The sequence below is a fragment of the Oreochromis niloticus genome, linkage group LG1 (assembly GCF_001858045.2).
Source record: "Oreochromis niloticus isolate F11D_XX linkage group LG1, O_niloticus_UMD_NMBU, whole genome shotgun sequence".
In the NCBI taxonomy this organism is placed as follows: domain Eukaryota; kingdom Metazoa; phylum Chordata; class Actinopteri; order Cichliformes; family Cichlidae; genus Oreochromis; species Oreochromis niloticus.
Genome location: NC_031965.2, coordinates 23,066,147 through 23,089,210, shown reverse-complemented (window position 1 = coordinate 23,089,210; position 23,064 = coordinate 23,066,147). Strand labels below are relative to the sequence as shown.

General features: G+C 39.9%; 1 protein-coding gene across 2 annotated transcripts; it reads right to left on the bottom strand.

The window, feature by feature from the left end:
- Nucleotides 1-652: 652 nt before the first annotated feature.
- tcf25 (TCF25 ribosome quality control complex subunit) lies at nt 653-19,557 on the bottom strand. Of its 2 annotated transcripts, none has more exons than XM_003442327.5 (18): nt 19,194-19,556; nt 17,706-17,852; nt 17,539-17,607; nt 17,290-17,414; nt 16,239-16,304; nt 16,039-16,121; nt 14,594-14,724; nt 12,987-13,086; nt 11,635-11,728; nt 11,385-11,477; nt 9,371-9,476; nt 9,114-9,273; nt 8,851-8,938; nt 8,559-8,717; nt 8,307-8,397; nt 6,966-7,045; nt 6,783-6,858; nt 653-2,643 (listed from the first exon to the last, which is right to left on the bottom strand). In XM_003442327.5, the coding sequence occupies exons 1-18, from the start codon at nt 19,413-19,415 to the stop codon at nt 2,476-2,478; spliced, it is 2,058 nt and encodes a 685-aa protein (XP_003442375.1). In that variant the 5' UTR covers nt 19,416-19,556; the 3' UTR covers nt 653-2,475. The 2 variants fall into 2 exon arrangements, with proteins under 2 accessions (XP_003442375.1, XP_005467174.1); XM_005467117.4 differs by lacking the exon at nt 653-2,643 and adding an exon at nt 6,385-6,398 and having other exon boundaries at nt 19,194-19,557.
- Between the last annotated feature and the right edge of the window lie 3,507 nt (nt 19,558-23,064).

The following is a 23,064-nucleotide window of genomic DNA, read 5'->3' as shown; positions in this document are numbered from 1 at the left end:
TATTGTGAAAACATTAAATATCAAATCTAAGGCTTAGGTAATCCAGGACAAAATCCACACATCTATCTGTGCTTAAAAATGATTTCCATTAAAAATAAGTTTTAAATAGCTTTAAGACAAATGTGCAAGTGAAAATCTTGGTGTTCATAGAGCAAAACGTGCTGTTTGTGGTTAAACTTGCTTCTCAAACCAACGGCACAGTAACTCTGATGCATATTCACACAATTTGTGAAATCAAATTTAATAATTTCAACTTCAACTTCTTGGGCATGTTTATCTGGTTTCAAATTCATTTGTATCATCAAAAGTGACAAGTCATGCAGGCAAACACGTCACGAAAAAAAGTAGCAGACCGGCTTCTGTCCAGCTTCTGAAATTTAAGGATTTGCCGCATCATTTAATTTATACAATGACAAAAATATCAGGGGTTTAGAGCTTCTGTGTGACTACGAAAAACAATTTTGAAATCAATTTTGCACAATACTTTTTTGAAGAAAAGAACAATTTGTTGTAACTCTGCATTCATTTTTTTCAGGAATTTCAATTTGCTCTAGGTGTTTTTGTTAAATGTTATGGCAACTGGTTACATTTAACCCACAGCACCAGTGGTAATCAGGCAACCTCTGAGCCATTAATCTGAAAGCGCTTTCAATACAGCAGAATGATCACATGAAAAGTTTTCACGACAACATCCATAGCTCCAGGTGAATTAGGAACAATGACCTCATTTGACCATCCAGCACAGTCACCCACATCCTTGTGGCTCATTGGAAAACAAAGTAAGTAGGTCTGTTTCAAGTGTGTACAGCATCTCGCAATGATTTTGTCCTTTGTTTGACTGAGAGTAACAGACCTCAGGCGTGTTTGTGTTTGTATTGAAAAAAATGTTCGAACAGTGACTGTAAAGCATTAATGGGGTGAATCGTATCCCATGGATAATATGAAAGGACACTGAGAAGAAAGGGCAACAGTTAGAGAGTGTTAAAAAAATAAGCACAAGTTAAAAACGATAAATATCACTGATGATAACAGAAGCATAGTTACTGCTTCAGATTTAGTGTGCAGCGAATGAGCATAATCAAGTGAGGTCATGAGAATCGGAGTGTACACAGAAAAGAGTTAATTGAATAACCAGTTTAAGAGATAAAAATGAAAACATCTGCCATAGCTGCGTTGTCAATAAGGGCAAGTAAACTGAAACTGAAATGTGAGAATCCGTGCCGAAATCTGAGAGGTAATAAGAATATTAGAGAAAGAAAGCAGCAGAATTTAAACAAACAAACAAAAAACAGCAGCCAAGATGATTAAGACAATGAGTAGAAAATACCACAAAGCCCACAAAGACAAAACAAATCTAGTTTATCATGTTTAAGGATGCTTAAAATGATGTCAGGTGTGTACGTGGAAGACCTTTTCATGCTTTTTACAACAGGTCACAACAGAAGTGCGTCATCAGGTCGAGCAGCATCTTGCTGAGGTTTGTGTGGAACTGTTTGTCATCAGAAATGACTCAATTTGATGTAATTTATTACCAAGAGTCAAAACACTTTAAATCTTTTCATGTGGCCCCCGTTATATTTTGGAACTTCTTAATTATTCAGCAGAAAAAATCATAGAAGTCTCACAGTAAGATTATTATGGCTACAGAATCCCTGCAAAAATAAAAGAAATGAACATACCCCCCAAATGCTTAGCTGTGGATCAACTATAATTCAGTTCAAATTATAAATAAGACCTAAATGGATGGCATGACTAACTGAATTTGCGCCAGAAAAAACAACAACAAAAAACCGCAGTTTTAGAAAAACAGAATTGATCGATTTAAAATGCTTTACTAGCTACGCATTAAAATATTCAAGTTAAAAAAAAAGTAATCATTTTAGCCTTCAAGAAAACTTCAAGGGATTTTTCAGAGTTTGTTTTTAGTTTTATTGGGAGTGATCAAATCAATGAGAATAAAAATTTTATGATTCTGTGTAAATGTACTAAAGTGCAGATAAGCAGCAGTTTGCTTTAGAACTTACACTCAGAATGAGACTACATGAATCTTGCTCTAGCTTCGTAAAGCCCTCCAATGAGAGTGTTTATGAGAGAAAATGAAAAACTCTCAGAAAGCCAGAAACCAGAGGAAGAAAAGCAGGACTTATTATCAGTTAGTGCTACTGAACTGACAATGCTTGGAGACTGATTATGGAACTAATAATTATAAATAATACACTTAACCTTGGCAACATGACAGGTCCAACTAACAATCTGCTTTCTGAGCTTGGAACAAAGTTTGCCAGGTTCACATCCATCTACATTACCCCAGTAGTATTTATGTTTGTTTTTTTAAAATCAGTCTAATATTTTGAAATTATGACAACAAAATAATATCCAGCTGTCCAACTTCTTCTCCTTGTAATTATTAACATCACTTTCTTTTTCAGTTTTATTCCTCTTCATCCATCACTTAGTCCACCTCTATCTCCTCTTTCAGTCCCATTCATCATCATCTCTGTAGGGGTTGTCCTCTCTTGGTGGCTCCTGAAACCGGATATTTGCCAGCATGTCCCTCATTGCCACCATTAGGCGATTCACTTCCTGGTTCAGCTCCTGACCAGCTCGAGCCACTTCCATGTCATCTTCCTGCCTCGGTGGATCCTTAAGAATGAAGGAGAGATTATTCAGTCTACAAACTGCTTTTCTACTCTACCTGAGGACTCAAAGCCCTTTATACAAAGTACCTCATTCATACCCATTCACTCAAGTGCTTTTTTCTATGCAAGTTCTTTCTATCTAACATTCAAACACATTCATACTCCAGTGGATGCATCAGGTTATCTTTCCCAAGGATATTTGGCTGTTCCAGCCAGGGACCGAACCATCAACATCCCAATTATTAGATGACCCGATCCATCTCCTGAGCTACCCAAAGTGCTCCGCTACAATGTCCTAATAATTTGTTCTCGGAAATGGTAAAGTAATGTCTTGCAATGGTTAAACTGTACTGATGGTGTCCAAATAAATATATGGCATCCACACTGGATATAGCAGAGTAATCTAGGGTTCATGTTATCAAACACAACTTTAGGTTGTTTTCGGAAATGTAATTCTACTTTACGGTCAAGTTGTTCTTTAAATATTAAACTCTTAACTATATTTCCTTTATCCATATTGTATCTCTTCCTCTCCATAAGTGGATAACAGAGATGGAACTGTCCTGATGGAAACATGCCTCGGGCATATCCGTTAACAGTAAGCATGTATAGTTGACTGTGTGACTGTTTGCCATACGTTTACTGTATCTTAAAGTGGCAGAGATTGGTGTGTGCTGCACGCTGGCAGGAGCCTGCAAGACCAATGAGGAGATTCATGTTCAGCAGGCCAGTCATTGGAAAACTGGACATAAACCAGACACGCATTGTGATCAGTGTAGCGCGAGAGAAGTGCTTTAAGCCATGAAGTGGACGTGGCGTCTTTGCAATAATCACCTTCACACATTAGATAAAGTAACAGTTAAAGGAATCTTTCAATTTAGTCTTAGAGCAAGTTTTTATTTGCAGAAAATAACCAAACAAGGTCAAAATGGGTTCAGTATAGGTGCTGCTTTCCATGCATTCATATATCATTTGCACACAGAAAGCATGTTTGCAGTTTTTTTTCCCCTTCCTCTTAAGGGCATATAAAGTAAAAATTTTTTACTAATTTCAAATACAAGGGCTTTACTTAAAATCCACACTCTGATATATTTGCAGAGTAAAAGTACACCATTTAAACTTCCACATTATGAACTTCCATCCATCCATCCATCCATCCATCCATCTTCATCCGCTTTATCCGAGGCCGGGTCGCGGGGGCAGCAGCCTAAGCAGAGAAGCCCAGACCTCCCTCTCCCCAGCCACCACCTCCAGCTTATCCGGGGGAACACCAAGGCGTTCCCAGGCCAGCCGAGAGATATAATCTCTCCAGCGTGTCCTGGGTCTGCCCCGGGGCCTCCTCCCGGTGGGACATGCCCGGAACACCTCACCCAGGAGGCGCCCAGGAGGCATCCTTGTCAGATGCCCAAACCACCTCAACTGGCTCCGGAACTTGTTTACCAAAAAGCCTTTGAATGCCTCTTTTATGCAAAATCATACGAGCGAGTTTTTTGTGATCAGCAGGTTTTGTGAAAAGCAGTGCACTCTTTTTTTTTATCGCTTGTGCCAAGTAGATGAAATCATCCTCTCTTCAGCACATTTTCCTTGCCAGAAACATCACAGAAACTGATGCTGTGAGAATGTATATTTACTGTTATATACACTGCTCTTCATTTTTATCCCTTAAACAGCGGCATCTTGTAAAATTCTGCTAAGAAATCAGTGTTGGTCCATGTTAATTATGGCCAACATAGATCAGTGAAATGCTGTATTTTAGCAATGTTGTTTCAGCTGTCCGACTGCAATGATCAACGCTTGTAAAGCCTTTTCTAGTTAAAAGGTATTAAAGGTAAGATGTTAGGTTAAAATGCTGCAACACTGTAAAAAAAAACACCTAGAGAGTTTCTGCAGGGAGAACTACAGTTGATGCTTTTGCTGGTCTGAATGCAACTAGTGAAAAAAACCAAAAAACCCAAACATTGTTCCACGTCTCACTGTCAACCCCAGCATAAAAATGTGTGCACTGTGTAATCTTTATACATTGGTTCTCTTTCACACAGTCTCTGAGCTTAACTGCAGATCATTCTGACGAAACAAGACGTAAGAAAATATGGAGACAAAAATCATCCTCCCCGCTCATTCACCTCACTATTTGCTTACATCTTGTATCTGAAGAATGGGCTGCTGACATCATTTAGAATGAAAGATAGTTAGTAATGTAAATCATGATGAAATTGAACAGTTTATGTAATGAAGCTTCCACGTTTTGACATTTAAATTAATGCAATTAACTAAACAACTTCCTATTAATGAAATATATCTAAAAAAAATAAAAAATAAATAGATCCACGTCCTCAAATTTCTCAAACATGGTTAACCTAAAATGTGTAATAACTGCACAAGCATTGTGAGCCACACTACACTATATAAACTACTTAAACTTAAAACTCAGCAGGCTTTAAGCTGGTTTGTGTGAAACGGGATGAAAATGGTTTCGTGTTCACACGTTAACAGATGAACAGAAGAACCCTTATTTTACAAATACGGGTGTCATCCAAGATGAACAAAATGTGAATTAATGAAGAAATCCAAGCACTAAACTTCCTTATTAGCAAAGAGAAAGCAGAGATATTGAGTCAACTTTGCACTTCATGAATGTTGTTTTCTTCAACTTTGAAATGGTTGACAGAATTAACTGTAATAAGGTCATATGCTTTCTTTGATATTTTTCGGTTGTCATCCCCTTAGGGTGACCATGAGTCTTAAGAGGAAATCTTCCATCAGTCATCGATGTGTGTTAAAATGTTTTCCCAGATCGTTTACCAGCGCAGCCCTGCAGGGTGCTGCTATTAAATGGGTGTATCTGTGCATGTCTGCTTTAGTCATAATAAAACCAAACCAAAAAAAACCCAAAACACAACTTTGCTTGAAATGCATCGTTCAGGGTGTTGAGGGCAAACACTAGACTGGAGTTTGCTTTGGAAGAGGTATGACTGTCATCAGAACATGTCAGACCCACATGGAAGGCGAAAGAGTGAGTCACTTTATTAAACTTTATTACGGAAGAATAAAAATCTTGATTTATTATGTCTCTAATTTTAATTTCTTTTGCATAATTACAAAGTACCTGCACAGAGTAGAGCTTAACAACATTTGCTCTTGTCAGGAGGTGAGAGCCAGACATTTTTTTAAATTCTGTGATCTGACACCAAATTCATTTATAATAATTTTGAAAATTATTGTTTATTGTCTTTCATTTTTAATCCTGATTTTTCAGTTCTTCAAGTCCCATCTCTCAGGCAAAAAGTCTAAATTCTTTGGTCTCTGTTAGAGTTAAGATCTCTTAAGTGGGAGGTAAACTTTCACTCAAAGCTTTGAGCTCCTTTAGTGATGTTCTAAGTAAACTCAACAGACAGCGTTGCAAGAAATCAGAGAACCAAGGAGAACATAATTAAATCACTTTACAGCCCTCTGAGTTCACCAGTTCATAATGATTCATTCACTAACTGCGCTTACACAATTTTAAAAGAAACAAATTAGTTTTTTGTCAGGGGCTTATAGCTTAGTCACATGGTGTTACCACATGCACACACTATGGGTTCTTTATTTGTTTTTTATGGTATTCTAAGCCTATGCAGCTGTTTAGAGAAGCTATAGCAGTAGCATATGCTCTTGAGGGTGAGGAGGGACATCTACAGTATAAGTGAATGTCATCCATCTATCCTCTTCCACTGGCAACTTCATCGTCAATAGTTTCACGTCAGCATTTACCCCTCATTTCTGTCACAACCAACATGCACAATCAATGTTATACCACTGCACACATTAAAAATGAAAGTGCACCAAGAAAATAAGATAATACAGCCCTACAAACGATATATCTGTCTGTTGTTTTATTGTAAGATAGCTTAATTTAACAGTTTGCAAAGAAACTAGTTACTCTCTCTTCCCCCTGTTTTGCTATGTGCATGTGTCTGTGTGCTTGTGAAAAAGGCTCTACTGCAAGTCTGTGTGGCAAACACAGCACAAAACAGAGGGGAGGCAAAACTCAAGTTAAAGACAAATTGTTATGAGTGCATTTAAAAGCTTCCTGACAAGCGTTAATCAATATAAAGTCTAAAATAGACATCGACCCTAGAAAAATACTGATCTTGACTGACTCACCTGAATGTTAAAGTTTGGCAGCAATGACCGGAAAAACAGTGACAGTGTACTCTCATTGGATGCACCAACACGCTGCCTATATGCAGACCCAAAAATAAACAAGCCATGAAGTTAAAATGAAAATTGAGACAAAAAAATAATAAGAGGAAATTAGCATGCATAAGTATAAGGATCCACAATTACCTTTCTGGTCGTGTATATGACATCACTGAGTCGAGTGGGGGCAGAGGATCAAACCCCATCACAGGCTGAGTGGTCACCTCCTGGTGGTGAAACAAACCAAAAAAATACATGAAAATAGAACAGACATGTTAGTTATCAAATGTGTGTGTACAAAACGATGGATGGATTTTAAGCTGTCTGGACTCTTTCTTCGGTAATTAAAAACAAACAAACAAACAAAAAAAGAACTTAAGTTGTCCACAAAGTACACTGCTCAGAAATAAACTTCAAAAACATGGGAACATTTGATCATTACAGTAAAACACAGTTAAACTTAAGTGATATTAATCTGTCCAGTTAGGAATGTGTAGGCTTCCTAACTGGACAGATTGAGATGTGTGAGTTTTAACAGACTCTGTGTTATACAGTGATGATCAAGTGTTTCTTTAATGTGTTTTTTAATCCACTGCATTTTTTTGAGCAGTGTAATTTGTCTTCTTATAGTTTTAATTGGGGGCGATCGTGGCTCAAGAGTTGGGTGTTCGCCTTGTAATCGGAAGGTTGCCGGTTCGAGCCCCGGCTCGGACAGTCTCGGTCGTTGTGTCCTTGGGCAAGACACTTCACCCGGGCCAACAGTGTCCGGCAGCCTCGCCTCTGTCAGTGCGCCCCAGGGTGGCTGTGGCTACAATGCAGCTTGCCATCACCAGTGTGTGAATGTGTGTGAGAATGGGTGGATGACTGGTTGTGTAATGCGCTTTGGGGTCCTTAGGGACTAGTAAAAGCGTTATACAAATACAGGCCATTTACCATTTTTAAATCTACGGGCGATGACTTGGGCGAGCTGGAGAACAGCAGACTTCTGTTAGAGTTATGAAATACAGCTGTAATCATGTGATTTTGAAGCAACTACATTTGGTACAAAACTTTAATTTAAAATTTATTAGACAATTTAATAGTTTGTAAAACAGCTATTGCTTCTCAAAGGTCTTCTTTTCTCTAGCCGCTTTCCACTAACCACACACCATAATCTGGTTCTGCCAGAGATTTCCGTTTTCTCTGCACTGTGGCTGTGTGCTTGTTCACAGGGAATCATTTTTCCACAATGATACTGAGATCAATTATTCTGTGATTTAGAGTTAGAGATTTGGAGAGTGAACTGAAGACACTGTGAGACGTGTCACTAGCAATTGTTGGGAGTATGCTTTCTGCTATCAGAGTGGTGCCTCAGACTGTTCAGTACCCTAATCAAGGTAAAGTAACCAAGAAAAAAACAAAACATTTACACTTCACTGGGCTTGCAATTTGCTGTGTGCAATTCTCAGAATAGAAGACACTGAAGTGCAGATGGTGATTGTTTCTTACCAGAGGCAGAGTTGAGGTGGCTTCTTTGATCTCAGAGAGTAGGACATGGCGATGGATGTTCCTTGGTGCACTTTGGTACCTCTGCTTTCTCCTATTAGAAAGACATGAAGGGGAAGGTTTTGAGAGGCATGTACTTTTAATTAAAGGAATACTAAGTGTAGAGGTAAGACCCAGCTCACAGTTAATTTTGCCTCTCTTTGTCATCAACAAATGCTTCTAATGTTAAAAAACAAAAGGAAAAAAAAAGCTTACTTGTTTTGGCAGTCCTCCACTACAGGGTCTTTGGCATCAACTCGTCGTAGCACTTCTTTCACCGTCTCTTCCAGCCAAAGCATTACTGCTGCCTCCCTCCACAGAGTGTAAGTTCTCCCCACATACAGACCTGTCAGTTCAGCCAGAGCTGGCAGCTGCCTAAAGATGGAACAAGTGCAAAGAGCTTTAACATGAGAGTACAAAGACGGAGGAAAAAAAACATATTTTATTGTATTGTTTTTAAAAACCTGCATTGTGCAATAGTTCGGAAAATAAAGACAGCATACATCACCTTATCTGACTATTTGGACCAAAGAAACTATGGGAGGTGACTGCAGCATCTGGCTGCACAGTACACAGATCCAGTAAAGGCATCAAGACTATAGCGGGGAGAAGGGAAACACGTCAAAGGGCAGGGAATTACAAAGTTACACTTTTCAAACGGTGAATGGTAACAGTCCTTGAAGTTATTAAAATTCTTTAAAGTATGCCTTAGAACATGAAGAGCTAAATAAACGGCAACCATTTGATTCAGTTCATTGCTGAGGGTCTGACCTGCAGGGAACATGATAAGGGCAATCTGCAGCAGCTCGTCAGCTTTGTGCCTTTGTTTGTGACTTTCTTCAGGGTCTATATTTTCCTGCTGACTTAGATGAAAATAACAAAGGGCAGTGGAGAATGCAAAGTTTGGCAGCTGAGACAGATTTCTGTGCTCCTGAAAAGCAAAAACAAACAATTCCTGTGACAGACTGAAAATTTAACAGTGGCACACTAACTCATGCACGCACACAGAAAGTAGGTGCACACTTTACCTCCCAGTCCTGATATATCTGAAGGACAGATTGGTACTCTCTGGAACGAAGTGCCAAGAAATCAATGAGCAGCAGCATGCAAAGAGGGTCAGAGTCTGGGTCCAAACTAATTCAAATGGGGAAGAAAAAAAAAATTAATATGAAACAATCATGACAAAGATGTGTCTTAGACTAAGTACAAATAAATCTATCACACCACGATGATCTGGGCTGCTTACGGTGCTTCAGACATTACAGCCACTGCTGGTTATGGCATTTAGTGAATTTAGTAAAGACGGCATTAATGAAGAAGGTCGAAACCAGACAGCTCCAAAACACCACTGCTTTGCTGTTTGTTTCCTCAGTAAATTTTCACCCTCAGGCAGAAAACCAACTGAAGTAACCAGGAGGGAGTTATTAATCTATGCACACAAGTCTCTTTTTACAATAGCTTAAAATCAATCTAAGGGCAAAAAAAAATTCTTTAAGAACAACTGTGATTATAACAACAAATAAAGTCTGTGTGTTAAACATCATAGCAGATGAGATTATTAATTATCTTCTTTAATCATCTCATATAATGTATGTGTAGCATTTCTTCAAGCAACACTTTCGAGATTCTGTTAAAGCAAACAGTGACTTAATATCTGCCGGTGATGAAGGGCCAGTGCTTTTTATTACCACACTGCTGCTCTTCAGGCCAGAACATTAAATCAGGAAGCCGGAATTTGATGAAAATCACAAAAAATATTGACTACTATATGAATAGTCTGCAAAGCTGAGGCTTATGGCAGCAGTGTCCCCACAGGAACACTTTGTGAAAAGCTTTTTGGTAAGTGATTTCTTGAGCAACATAACACAAGAGGTAATGATATAAACACATGAACTGAATGTTTTTAGATTATGTCTCCATAAAAGTTTAATTCTATTATGTGTAAAGGACGGGTCATGATATTAGCCCGAATCTCAATACATGACCTGAATGAATCTGAAACACATGTTCACTTGTTTTTTACCTTATAAATAATTCTGAGTCCATCTCCGATCGTTATCAGCAGACAGTCTCACCACATTAGTGCACATAAAAAAGGTGCCTCAACAAATTTGTCTGTTTAGTGTTTACTTTATAAAGGGAATAAAGGTTCCTCTTGTTTATCTAGAAAGTAATTTATGTAATACTTTTCATGTAATGAGACAGTGAAAGCGTCTAAATGTGCATCCTCTCTCTTTGAGTAGAAAAGATTGTGTTCTTTTATCATTATTGCTCACATGTCCAATCAGCCCATTAATTCCTCTGCAATTAAGAAGGTAAGTAACAGCCAGGTGTTGCTAATCAAATGCAGCTGATTAACTGATCATCACCAAGTAAAAGCAGCTTTGACCATTTAAAAGTTTGGACCATTCAGGTGCATTACAAAATGTTCCAAGGAATGGACGTCCCAGTAAATACACCCCAAGGTTAGACTGCACAATGCTCAGGGAAACTGCAAAAAATATTAAATGACAAAGCTCATGACAGTGAAAAGAAAGCCTGAACAAAGATGGATTATTTGGAAGCGTTGTTAAGACAAGGCCAGTATGCCTCAGGTTTGCACAGTTGCATCTGAACAATGTTTCAAAATTCTTGTGCAATGTCCTTTGGACAGATGAGACCAAAGTGGAGATGTTTGACTATAATGCACAGCATCACAAATCCTCACAAATATCACTGAACGAAAGCAATGTTATACAGACAAGAGGCCAAAATGTGAGAGGTGATAAAGTCACAGAAAACATGCAACTACACAAAGTTATAGAATCACTGGGTGAACTCGGTTTTTCACAGGAGTCCATAATATTATGGAAAGGTAAAGACTTTTCACAGCACTGTAAATTAGTTGTTAAAATCTGTTTTTATACAACAGTTAAAGTTTGTTTGAAAGGGGAAGAGTCTGAATAGGGAAGAGTGAGGATTTATTATTATTGCTATCATAAATTTCTCATATCTAATTCTGTATCTTATCCTTTCCCACGTCTTAAGCTTTTCTTTTTATACCTCAGGATAAGTTTGCAGTACTCCAAAGCTGTCCTTGGGCATCCTCTCTTCTCCAGGAACATCATGTGCTTATACAGAGCCAGATAAAATGCTCTGCAAACAGGGAATATTGAATTACTGAATTGCTGAGTTCAATCATTTCATAAATATATAATTTAAGTTGAAAACTATACTGTAGAGTCTACAAGATGTTTAACAAAAGTACAATGTGTAACAACATTTGTAAAAAGTACAAAAGGGAACAACCAACCTGTTTTCTGGTCTCAGATAATCCAGTCTGCTGGTGCCCGACGTCAGACTGAATAAAGGATGAAAAGCACACTCAAAGCTGTACAAGGCTCGCTCTGGAAAAACCAAAAACAAAAATACATTTTTACTTAGGAAATGACTATTAATAGGTATACAAGGCTGCATCGTTCCACCTTTAAAGTTCTGGTACATGAACATGTACCAGCAGTGAAAACACCGTCTCTTACGCCTTCAGCTTGCATTTGGCTGGTGCAGTGTTCCTACGCAAATCACACAAATTATCCCTGCAGAGGACAAAGTATCCCTGTGGTCTTCTGCACAATCTATTTCAGATACATATTTAGGATGGCGCCTGTGAAATTAAACCCATCATTGTCCTTTGTATGAATTTTGACTGGTTAACAGTGGCTAGTTTGTTTACTCACAGTATATCAAGGAACTACCTAACCTCTGAAATAACAAAAAATATAAATCAACTTGGAGAAAGATAGTTGTGTTGTAAATGCAAATGAAAACAGTCATTTAGAAATGAGGTAAAATGCATTTTACTTGAAATTATTACAAAGACAAAACATCAGATATTGGGAGTGGATAAACTGAGTTGATTAGAACAGACAAAAAACAAAACAAAAAAAAGGGGGAAAAAAAAATCAATTTAATACCAGCAAAATGGTTAAAAAAGAAAATGACAAAACCTCAACTGGCACCGTGTCACATCATCATCACCTATAGTTTAGAAAGCCCAGTGTTTTTCCTTTAAATGGTTTTAACTGATCGAGAGCTCAGAGGTTTTTTTTGTTTTTTTTATTTTGCAAATGATGATAAAACACATTTTTAAAATTGTAATTATACTGAAAGAAATGGAACATTAAATGCGTGAATTCTAAAGGTATTCATATACCAAAACAAACTAAGTAATCAGTTAATACTGGAAAAAAAAATGTACAGTATATGCTCGGCCCTCTTAGCGATGATGAACAACAGACATGCACTTAAAAGGCAGAATAATGCCTTAAGATAGGCAGCATTTCATGTCTGTACCAAAACCTCTTGTCTACAGCAAGAACAGAAAGAGTTCATGTATTAAGTCACTGAGATCAGAACGCCAGGGTGGGTGCAGGTCACACAAGTGAATGAAGCACAACCCAGTTAAGATTCAAAATTTCATTACAGTCTAAAGATATCTGAATAAATCACCATCGTACTTGCAGATCATTAGTTTCCCTTGAAGCTAGATGCGTCATTTGCTCTTAACAGATTGTGGTTGAACAGAGTGGATCCCCGGCTATCCTCATTAAAAAAAACGCTGCCTAACAGTGTATTTCATGACACAGAGCATCCAATGATCCTCACCAATAAGGTCCCTAGCCATCTCCTGGTCTTCTTGTATGCGACAGACATCAGAAAGTTGCAGCAAGGAATCGATGTGGTAGGGGTTAAGCTGAAGCAGGGCCTGCACGGGAAAAAACAAAACGACACAGACGGTACATAAAAATTGGATACAGTGTACTGCATCATCACCCACTGGTTTGTAAAACTCTGTGTTGAAGCCTCGAGCTGAGTGTTTGGGCACTCTACATCTTAATTTTTAACCACAACATCACAAGCAAGCGGTGAGAAACCAATCATAAGGTTGACATCACCTGTTTAACCCTGTAATATCCCCTGTTTTACAGACCTTTTTTCTTATCATTTAAAAACGATCACTTTGTATGTAATATTACTCGATACTACTGATTTAACTTAAAATCAAGTTTTTATTGAAGTCATAGGTCAAGTAAGGCATCGTTCACATAGCCCTAAATATCATTAGCAACCTGCTGGCAACGACTTACTGCTGGTGAAAAATGTATTGTCCCAAACTGGTTGGTGGTTGCTGACTGCCACTAGATGAATTTGGTCATTAAAAAAAATAAATAAATAAATAAATAAAGGACCTGTACCAAAAACCTTGTAATTCCTTTGGTTGTTATCAGATTGCCATAATTGCAGACTTGTCTTCCAACAGTCACTCACTGCTTGCAGAGACGTAATAAAAGCTGGAGAATGTCTGACAACCCAGAAACTAAGATTCCCCTTCAAAGTGAAAGCTCTGCTTTATGCCTGCACCAACACATTTCAAAAAGCGCAGCTTTTACTTTGAAAGCTCAGTTACCAATTTACATAGTACATTCACAGTCAGCAGTAAACACAGCACTGTATCCCTCTATCCAGCCAGTTATACCTAGCAACTACAAGCAGTCTCTAACAACTTCCAACAACCAACGGGCGGGTCACTATGAGTGACAATGGTCTAAACGGTGGACTCAGACACCGTTCTGCAAGCAGAAGACCCCCTGCTGATGATTACAAATAAAGTGGTATGAAGTATTTAAGCATTAGCTTCACTTTCACATCCAGAAGCTAATCCATCTTATATAGAGTCTAATTCTTGGATAGGATCAGACAGAACAAATACATATATATACATAAATATATGCATACATGCATACTGTATATATGTTATAGGGAGACATGTCTTAATGGTGTCTTTATTCTTCTTGGAAGTCTTAAAGATGAAACAGGCTTTGTTTTCCACACTCAAATCCATCATGAACCTAGTTTATCTTTACATTGTATCTACTTCACTTTCCATTAAATGGTTAAAATAATTAGGGTTTTTCAGTGCAGATTTAAATGTTTGAAAGTAAGAGTTGGTTGCCAACATTTAGGTTGACACATAGTGACTGATTAAGTCTTTCTGTTGCAAGGTAAACATGATCCTGTCAACACAGAGTTTCTAAAAGGACCATCCACTAACTTTACACCATGTTTATACATGAGGCACTTTATCCCCCCCACTTCTGTGATATTTGTGATTCCCCCCCCCACCACACACACACACACACACACACACACACACACGCACACACACACACACGCACACACACACGCACACACAACTGAAGGATTTCATTTACCACAATGTTGTTGGGATCCATGGACTCGACAGCATCCAGGAACTTGAACTGTACTTGTTGGTATTCCCGACTGTGCTCAAACGTGAAGTAATGAATGCCGTCCTTTGTCTCCAGTAAGGTCATTGAGATTCCTGTGGAGAGGTCAGGCAGAAGGAACAAAGCAACACGTAAAGAAAAGCACAACTCATGTCATATTTAAAGTCACTCTGATAAACAACTAATAAATATTGGAAAAAAGTTTTTTTAATAGATTAAAAAAAATTACATTAGATGAGGAAAATGTGATTCAAACAAAGTGTGAGCATTGAAATGAAGCAATTAAATAATCCATAATCCATCAACGATGACTTTCAGTACGTTCACAATGAGGTGCTCTTACGATGGCAGTATCAAATAACATTCACTACATGTTACAGCTAAATATCTCTTATAACTAGCACAGTTTAGAACTTTGACCCTAAATGTAATTCCTTCAAACTACAAGATAAAATAGCATGAAAAGATCTTAACACCATTATGTGCCTGTCAGCTTGAATTATGTACAGTTAAAAGAGAATAGATCAGGAGCTTCTGATTGATATAAATTGCTGTAGAGGGCCTAAACTAATTTACCACAGCTATGTGTGCTTTTGTGTGTCTTCTGCTTTTGCTCTGTTACATAAGAGCTTAAAGGGCAAAACTGTCCTCATCCTGGGACAACTGAAAAATACATGTGCATCAATCTAACGAACCATTTATTTACACAGAAAGCTGCCTGTACTCTGAGTGTCATCATTAGCGTTCTTGTGGTGTTTTGGCATTTGAATAACCAAAATAACCATTAGGTAATCACAAAACTTTTCATGTTTTAGTTTCAAACAGCGGAGCGCAACAGATAAAGTCTACCTTACAGCATCATTAAAAGTATTGCTGAAATTACCAGCAAATCACACCAAATAAAATCCCTTAAGATTAATTCACATATAAAAGTATACCTGGGCATAGGGCTGTGCAATATGACCAAAATCTCATATCCCGATATAAGAATTCTATCGTCCCGATAATGATATAAATCACAAAAATGTAACATTTTCTGTAAATTATGTGAATCTAAATTACGTGATTGAGTTTATTTTGAAAAGTCTCAACAGGATCTTGAGCTTTATTGTGAAGGGTTTATGTGGAACATAAACAAGCGGACACGCGATGGTGTTACCGTCGTTGTTGCTAACCGCAACGCATAAAAACAAGCGCTTGTCCGTCTGTAGTGTGGTTATATTAAATATAAGAGAGAGAGAGAAATTAAGAAATTAATATAGCCACTACAGTGACCATCAAAACGATGAAAAAATATTGCCGTAAACAGTTTATTTTGCGACACCACGAAACAAACGATAGCGTAAAATGAAACGATAGACGTTTTTATATCCTCATCCGATATATATCGATATATCGAACAGCCCTACCTGGGCGGCTGAAGCGAGGCCAGCTGTCCTTTGGACTGGTCATCCAAGTGGTACGGTGAAACTGTCTGTTTCTCTGTCGAGGCCTAACAAAAAGAGTGCAACAAGATTATATTTTAAACTATAGATTATATAATACATTTATTTGTTTAAAGTGGCACTGACTACTTAAATTTAAAAAAAAAAAATTGTTTTGCTATTACCTTTGATCCCCTAGAACAGCTCGAGCCCCAAAATATCTCTTCAGCTCCGTCTCAGGGTTGAGATTCCTGAGTTAACACAGAAAATGAAATTCACTTTGAACTGGTGGAGGAAATGCATTCCAAGGCTGTTTGAAATAGATAATTGGGTTGTCAATCCATTAAAAAAAAAGTTAAATTTCAAAACAATATAATATAGCAGACAATTTAACTGAGGACCATGAGAAACACACCATATCAGTGTTAAGATTAAGAAGTGATCGTACCAGAGGCATACCCAATTTCAAAGCCTCACACTTTATATCAGTCAGAGTACAGAACCAAAATAAAACCAGGTCATCAGTGTAATTGTTTACTGCTTCGGGCACAGACGAGTTTCACATGATTAACTGTATTTTTGCGAGTTGAAAGCAGCAAATAAGGTCCTCACGAAAGCCACAGGAAAAATACAGTTGAGTGGAAATGTCTCAGTGGCTGCTAATCATCTTAATATTATAATTTGACTGAGCGGACTGTTTTGCACATTTATTTGGAACCACCCAGCTGACTTACTGGTACAAAAAAGTGTTTGTTCTATAACAGTCTTTTAATGCAGAAAGGAACAAATGATGTTTTGCCATCGACACTGGTGATTTGTCTTGTGCAACATTTTCTAAACCATTTTAACTTTTTGCACTTTGGTATTAATAAACTGTTGTACAATCCGTACGATAAATGGCCTTATTATGTTTTGGTTTTCTTCTGTGAGCCAAGCGCCACCACATGGCAGCATTTCAGAATCACAGAAATTAAACAAACAAACTTAAAACTGACTAAATCAAGGAATGACAGCTGTGCACTGTTTTGAAGACAAAATCCTAAAGCCATAAAATGAATTTGATACATTTTTTGTTTATATTTTGAACTAATGCAGTATGCTAAAAAACTGATTTTTGTGTACAAATATATATAAAGACAAATGCTGTTCAGGTTTGGTTAAAGAAAAATTATCCTAAGGTGTGCCATTAGGATCATTTTGTGCCACTTTTGTTGCATTTATCAAACATGTCCTTACCTGTGCTCCACATGCAGCACAGGTCTTCTGTCTGACACTCCAGAATCGTCATTTTGCAAACTCAGACCGTTAGACTGCTCCAAGTTTTCCAGCAATAAATCAATGTTATCATCTGCTGCAGCCTCCTGTACATAAAGCACATACACACAGTCAGTTCAAAAAGAGGGGATCAAGTTATACATACTGTAAGTTTACCTTCTGATTCTAAAGCATTAATTAAATATATAGTGTATATAGTAAATATGTTACCTTTCCATCTTCTGATGTCACTTTTGCCTTTTTCTTCTTCTTCTTCTTTTTAACCCTGTCTCCAGGTAGCTGTTAAAGAGAAGATGCAAAGATCCACAATAAGATCAGATTTCCACAGAGCTAGAAGACTGCAGAAATGCATCATTGTCGCTTTATTTTCATTTTACCTTGTCCAACTCTCCCTCATGCTTTTGATCCGCTTTTTCTGTGTCTCTATTGTCATTCTTTGCTGGGTCGCTTGTTTTGTTTCTGTTTGGTTTCTCTGCCTCTTCATCAGGTGAAATTTTTTCTCCTTCGATGTCTGCACTACCGATCTGGTAAAAATGGGACATTGGCATTTAAAGCTCTGAAAGCATCCCATCCCACTTTGTAACATCACAACGTCATCTTTTAATGTAAACATGCCACAGCAACAACTCCAACACAAAACAATATTTAATACACAAAAATCTGTGTTCAAACAAAAGAAACCCTTTAATGCTGGCGACACTGTGGATATGCTGTGACTATTTTTCCTTCTTGGCCTTAAGTTAAGACAAGTTATAGTCCTATGAAAAAGTAATTAGCCCTAAATTTAATAACTGGTTGTGCCACCCATGGCAACAAGAACAACTGCTTCTGATAAATGGGAATGAGTCTTTCACATTGCCATCGATGAATTCTTCTATTGTGGTTTTAATTCGACCACAGGGTTTTCAAGCATTACTGGCCTATTTAAGGTCATGCCAAAGCATCTCAGACTGAGGCAAGTGAGGCCTGCAGTTCTTTAGGTGATGTTCTGGGCTCTTTTGTGGCCTCCTGGATGAGTTATTGACGGAGTGATTTTTGTAGGCCAGCCACTTCGAGGGGAAGTTTACCACTGTGCCAGGTTTTCGTAACCTATGAATAATGACACTCAATATGGCCTTAAGAGGGCTTTGTAACACCTTTCCAGACTGATATATATCAGAAACTTTGTTTATCATCTGTTCTTTAGTGTTTTTAGAGCGTAGCACGCTGTGTTGCTTTTTGAGATGTTTTAACCTACCTACTACACTTTGTCTGACAGGTTCAGTTTCATTTAAGTCATTTATTGATTCAACAGGTCTGACAGTAATCAAGCCTGGTCGCGGCAAGTAAAATTAAACCAAAGTTTCCAAAACATGTTAGTGTGACAAACATGGGGAGAAAAAATAAATAAATCAGGAAGGGATCAGATACTTTTTCACAGCTCTGTAGGTTTTAGTTTGTTAGATTAAAACACACACATTCACCTTGAAAAAAATATTAAGTCTCACAATAAGTAGAAGTAAGTACAAAAAGTAGCGCCTGTACGACTCCCAACCCACTCGGATTATGTTCGTGTTGATGAGGAATCACACAGACAGCTGTCGATTGTCGGTCCATGTGCAATCACAGTCCAATTTAAAGTTAAGTTTTAAAAGAATAGTGACGCGCTGAAAACAAATACCAGACCTTTTCTGGCGGTGTACTTTCTGATGGTATAAACAGAGCCTACATTTGGACGATTTTTTAAAGCGATAGCCAGCTGGGCATCATGTCACACGGCTAGTCCAGAGAGAGCTAGCCGCAAACAGCTGCCATTAAGAAACTGACACTAACTTTATGCTAACTTCATGATAAGCACGAGTTGGTGGATTACACCGTCACCTTACCAACTCATAAATGTTGCTGAAATTTTTCTGAGCCTTGTTTTTCTTAGCCTTTCGGCCGTCATTTTTCTTGTTAGAAGAAAGAGAAACGTTAGCCGTGTCCAACTGCTCCTCTTCAGCCTCAGCCTGCTCCTCCGGGGTGTCACCCAAAGTTAGATCCCCCAAGTCCAACGCCTCCTGGCCTCGCTGTTTCCCTTTAAGCCTTCGAAGAGCCCGGGTAGACATTCTCTGATACTCATGAGGCACACACGCTTGAATATTAACGACTAAAACTGTTGTTTTGCTAGCGGACAGACACAGCAGACCAATGAACTGAGGACAAATTCCATTGGGTTCCTTTTCTTCTTCTTCGAAATGTTTCTGCGCTTATGCCTGTGTCACTGCCCTCCATAGGAAGGAAGAGGAATCGCAACAATAAATACAAAACGATCAATATGCAAAGTAAGAACAGGAACAGGCAAGCAGCAGAGTATGGAAAGGCAAGATAAATATGTCTACTAGGGAATACACAACCCAAGGCATTAAAAGCCATGCAATTTAAATAACTTGAGCAATTAATTACGCTAGACTTATTGATAAATTATCAGAACTTGTAAAATATGGTTTTAAGATAAAGATAAGATAAGATAAGATAACCTTTATTAGTCCCACACGTGGGAAATTTGTTTTGTCACAGCAGGAAGTGGACAGTGCAAAAGTTATGAAGGACAATTAGAATAAAAAAAATAAAAAAGAATAAATACAGTACACAACTGTACAGAATAGAATAAAAATAGAATAATATATACAGTAGAATAAATAGAGTAAAATATACAATAGGATAAAAATAGAATACAAATGTTATATACAACAGAGTGAAAAATACAACGGTTGCCAGAAAGATTATTGCACATTGTGTTATTGCACATTTGTGGATGTGTGTGATTGATCAGTTAAATGCTTTATTGTGGAGTCTGACAGCAGTGGGGAGGAAAGACCTGCGAAATCTCTCCGTCCCACACCGTGGGTGCCGCAGTCTCCCACTGAAGGAGCTGCTCAGTGCTGTCACAGTCTCATGCATAGGGTGGGAGATGTTGTCCAACAGGGATGACAGCTTAGCCCCCATTCTCCTGTCACTCACCACCTCCACTGGGTCCAGAGGGCATCCTAGAACAGAGCTGGCCCTTCGGATCAGCCTGTTCAGTCTCTTTCTGTCCCCAGCAGAGATGCTGCCTCCCCAGCAGACCACACCATAAAAGATGGCTGAGGCCACCACAGAGTCATAGAAGGTCTTCAGGAGTGGGCCCTCCACTCCAAACGACCTGAGTCTCCGCAGCAGGTACAGCCTGCTCTGCCCTTTCCTGTAGAGGGCGTCTGAGTTATGAGTCCAGTCCAGTTTGTTGTTCAGATGAACACCAAGGTACCTGTAGCTGTCCACAGTCTCAATGTCCATACCTTGGATGTTCAGTGGTTGCAGTGGAGGATGTTTGTGCCTGCGGAAGTCTACCACCAGCTCCTTGGTTTTACTGGCGTTGATCTGGAGGTAGTTCAGCTGGCACCAGTCCACAAAGTCCTGAGTCAGTCCTCTGTACTCCTTGTCATCCCCATCAATGATGAGGCCGACTATTGCAGAGTCATCAGAGAACTTCTGCAGGAAGCACTGGGTGGAGTTGTGGGAGAAGTCTGCAGTGTAGATGGTGAAGAGGAACGGAGCCAGAACCGTTCCCTGTGGGGCCCCCGTACTGCAGACGACCCTGTCCGACACACAGCCCTGAGTCCTCACATACTGCGGTCGGTCGGTGAGGTAGTCCAAAATCCAGGTAGTGAGGTGATGGTCCACTCCTGAGTTCTCCAGCTTGTCCTTCAGAACCGACGGAAGAATGGTGTTAAAGGCACTGGAGAAATCAAAGAACATGATTCTCACAGTGCTCCCAGCGGTCTCCAGGTGAACGAGGGAACGGTGCATGAGGTGAATGACGGCATCATCCGCTCCAATGCCAGGCTGGTAGGCAAACTGAAGTGGGTCCAGTGATGAGCTCACAAGGCGCCGAAGCTGAGCCAGGACCAGCCGCTCCAGGGTCTTCATCAGGTGGGATGTCAGAGCCACCGGCCTGTAGCTGTTGAGGTCCTTGGGGCGTGAAGTCTTTGGCACTGGGACAACACAGGAGGTTTTCCAGAGCTGTGGGACTCGTCCCAGCCTCAGGCTCAGGTTGAAGAGGTGCTCCATCACACCACACAGTTGGTCCGCGCAGGACCTGACGACCCTCGAGCTGATGCCATCTGGACCCGCTGCCTTCTTGCCATTAATCCTCCTCAGTTCCCTCCTAACCTGGGTGGATGAGAGAGACAGGCTGGAGCCTTGTGTTGGTTGTGTATTGGATGCTGTTGATGGGGGTGGGGAGGAGTGAGCAGGGTGAATAGAGGAGGTGTGAAGTGTCTGAGGTGTCAGAGGTGGAACAGCAGCAGTGGGGGAGGGTGAGTCTGCAGCCGATGTTGGAGACTGCCTCATGGCTGAATCAAATCTGTTGAAGAAATGATTCAGTTCATTTGCCCACCTCACATCCCTCCCAGGCAGAGAGTTCTGATGTTTGTGGCCTGAGATGGTTCTGAGGCCTCTCCAGACTTCACCGACGTTATTTTGCTGCAGCTGGTTCTCCATCTTCTGCCTGTAGCTGTCCTTCCCATTCCTTATCAGTCCCCTCAGCTCTCTCTGCACCCTTTTCAACTCCTCTTTGTCTTTGGATTTGAAGGCCCTCCTCTTCTGCTTGAGGACGGCTTTAATTTCTGGGGTAATCCAAGGTTTGTTATTGGAGAAACACCGTACAGTCCTGGTAGGTACGGTGTTATCCACACAGAAATTAATATAGTCCGTAATGCATGTAGTAAGGCTGTCGATGTCCTCTCCGTGGTCGTCACAGATCACCTCCCACACAGTCGACTCAAAACAATCCTTAAGAGCCTCCTCGCTCTCCTGCGACCATCTCTGCACTGTGCGGGTGACTGGTGGCTCCCTGCGCACTAAGGGCTCATACACAGGGACAAGGTGCACCAGGTTGTGATCAGATCTGCCCAGGGGAGGGAGAGGTGATGAACTGTATGCCTCTTCAGCATTGGCATACAGTAAGTCCAGTGTTTTATTGTGTCTGGTTGGGCAGGTCACATACTGGGTGAAGGTGGGCAGTGTGGAGTCCAGTGAGGCATGATTGAAGTCCCCTGATATTATGAGGAGGGCTCTCGGAGATTGTGTTTGCAGTCTGCTGACCACTGAGTGGAGAGTGTCACAGGCTGCATCCGCGTTGGCCGAGGGGGGGACGTACGCTGTTATCGCGATAACATGCGAGAATTCCCGGGGCAGGTAGTATGGACGCATGCTAACAGCTAACAGCTCAATGTCTCTGCTGCAGAGTTGTTCTTTCACAGTGATGTGCCCAGGGTTACACCATCTGTCATTCACAAACACTGCCAGTCCCCCTCCTTTCCTCTTACCGCTGTCTCTTGTCCTGTCCGCTCGCAGCAGCTGGAATCCCGGTAGTGTCACACTCGTGTCCGGAGTTAGCGGTGTTAGCCACGACTCCGTTAGCATCATGATGCTACATTGCCGGTACTCCCTCTGTGACCAGGTTAGCGACGTTAGCTCATCCATTTTATTGGGCAAAGATCTTACATTTCCAATAATTACAGAAGGAAGAGATGGTCGATAACGTCTCCTTCTCGGGCGACGGCGCTCCTTCCCAGCACGACACCCCCGTCTTTTCCTCCTCAACTCGCTGGGAATGTCGGGTCTGTCCGCCGGCAGTACTGCAGCGGGACGCAGCGCTAACAGCTGATCCTTACTGTAAACAAAGGATCCCTGCTCTGGGTCTCCACACACGGGTGAAAAAAGTAGAAAAAAACT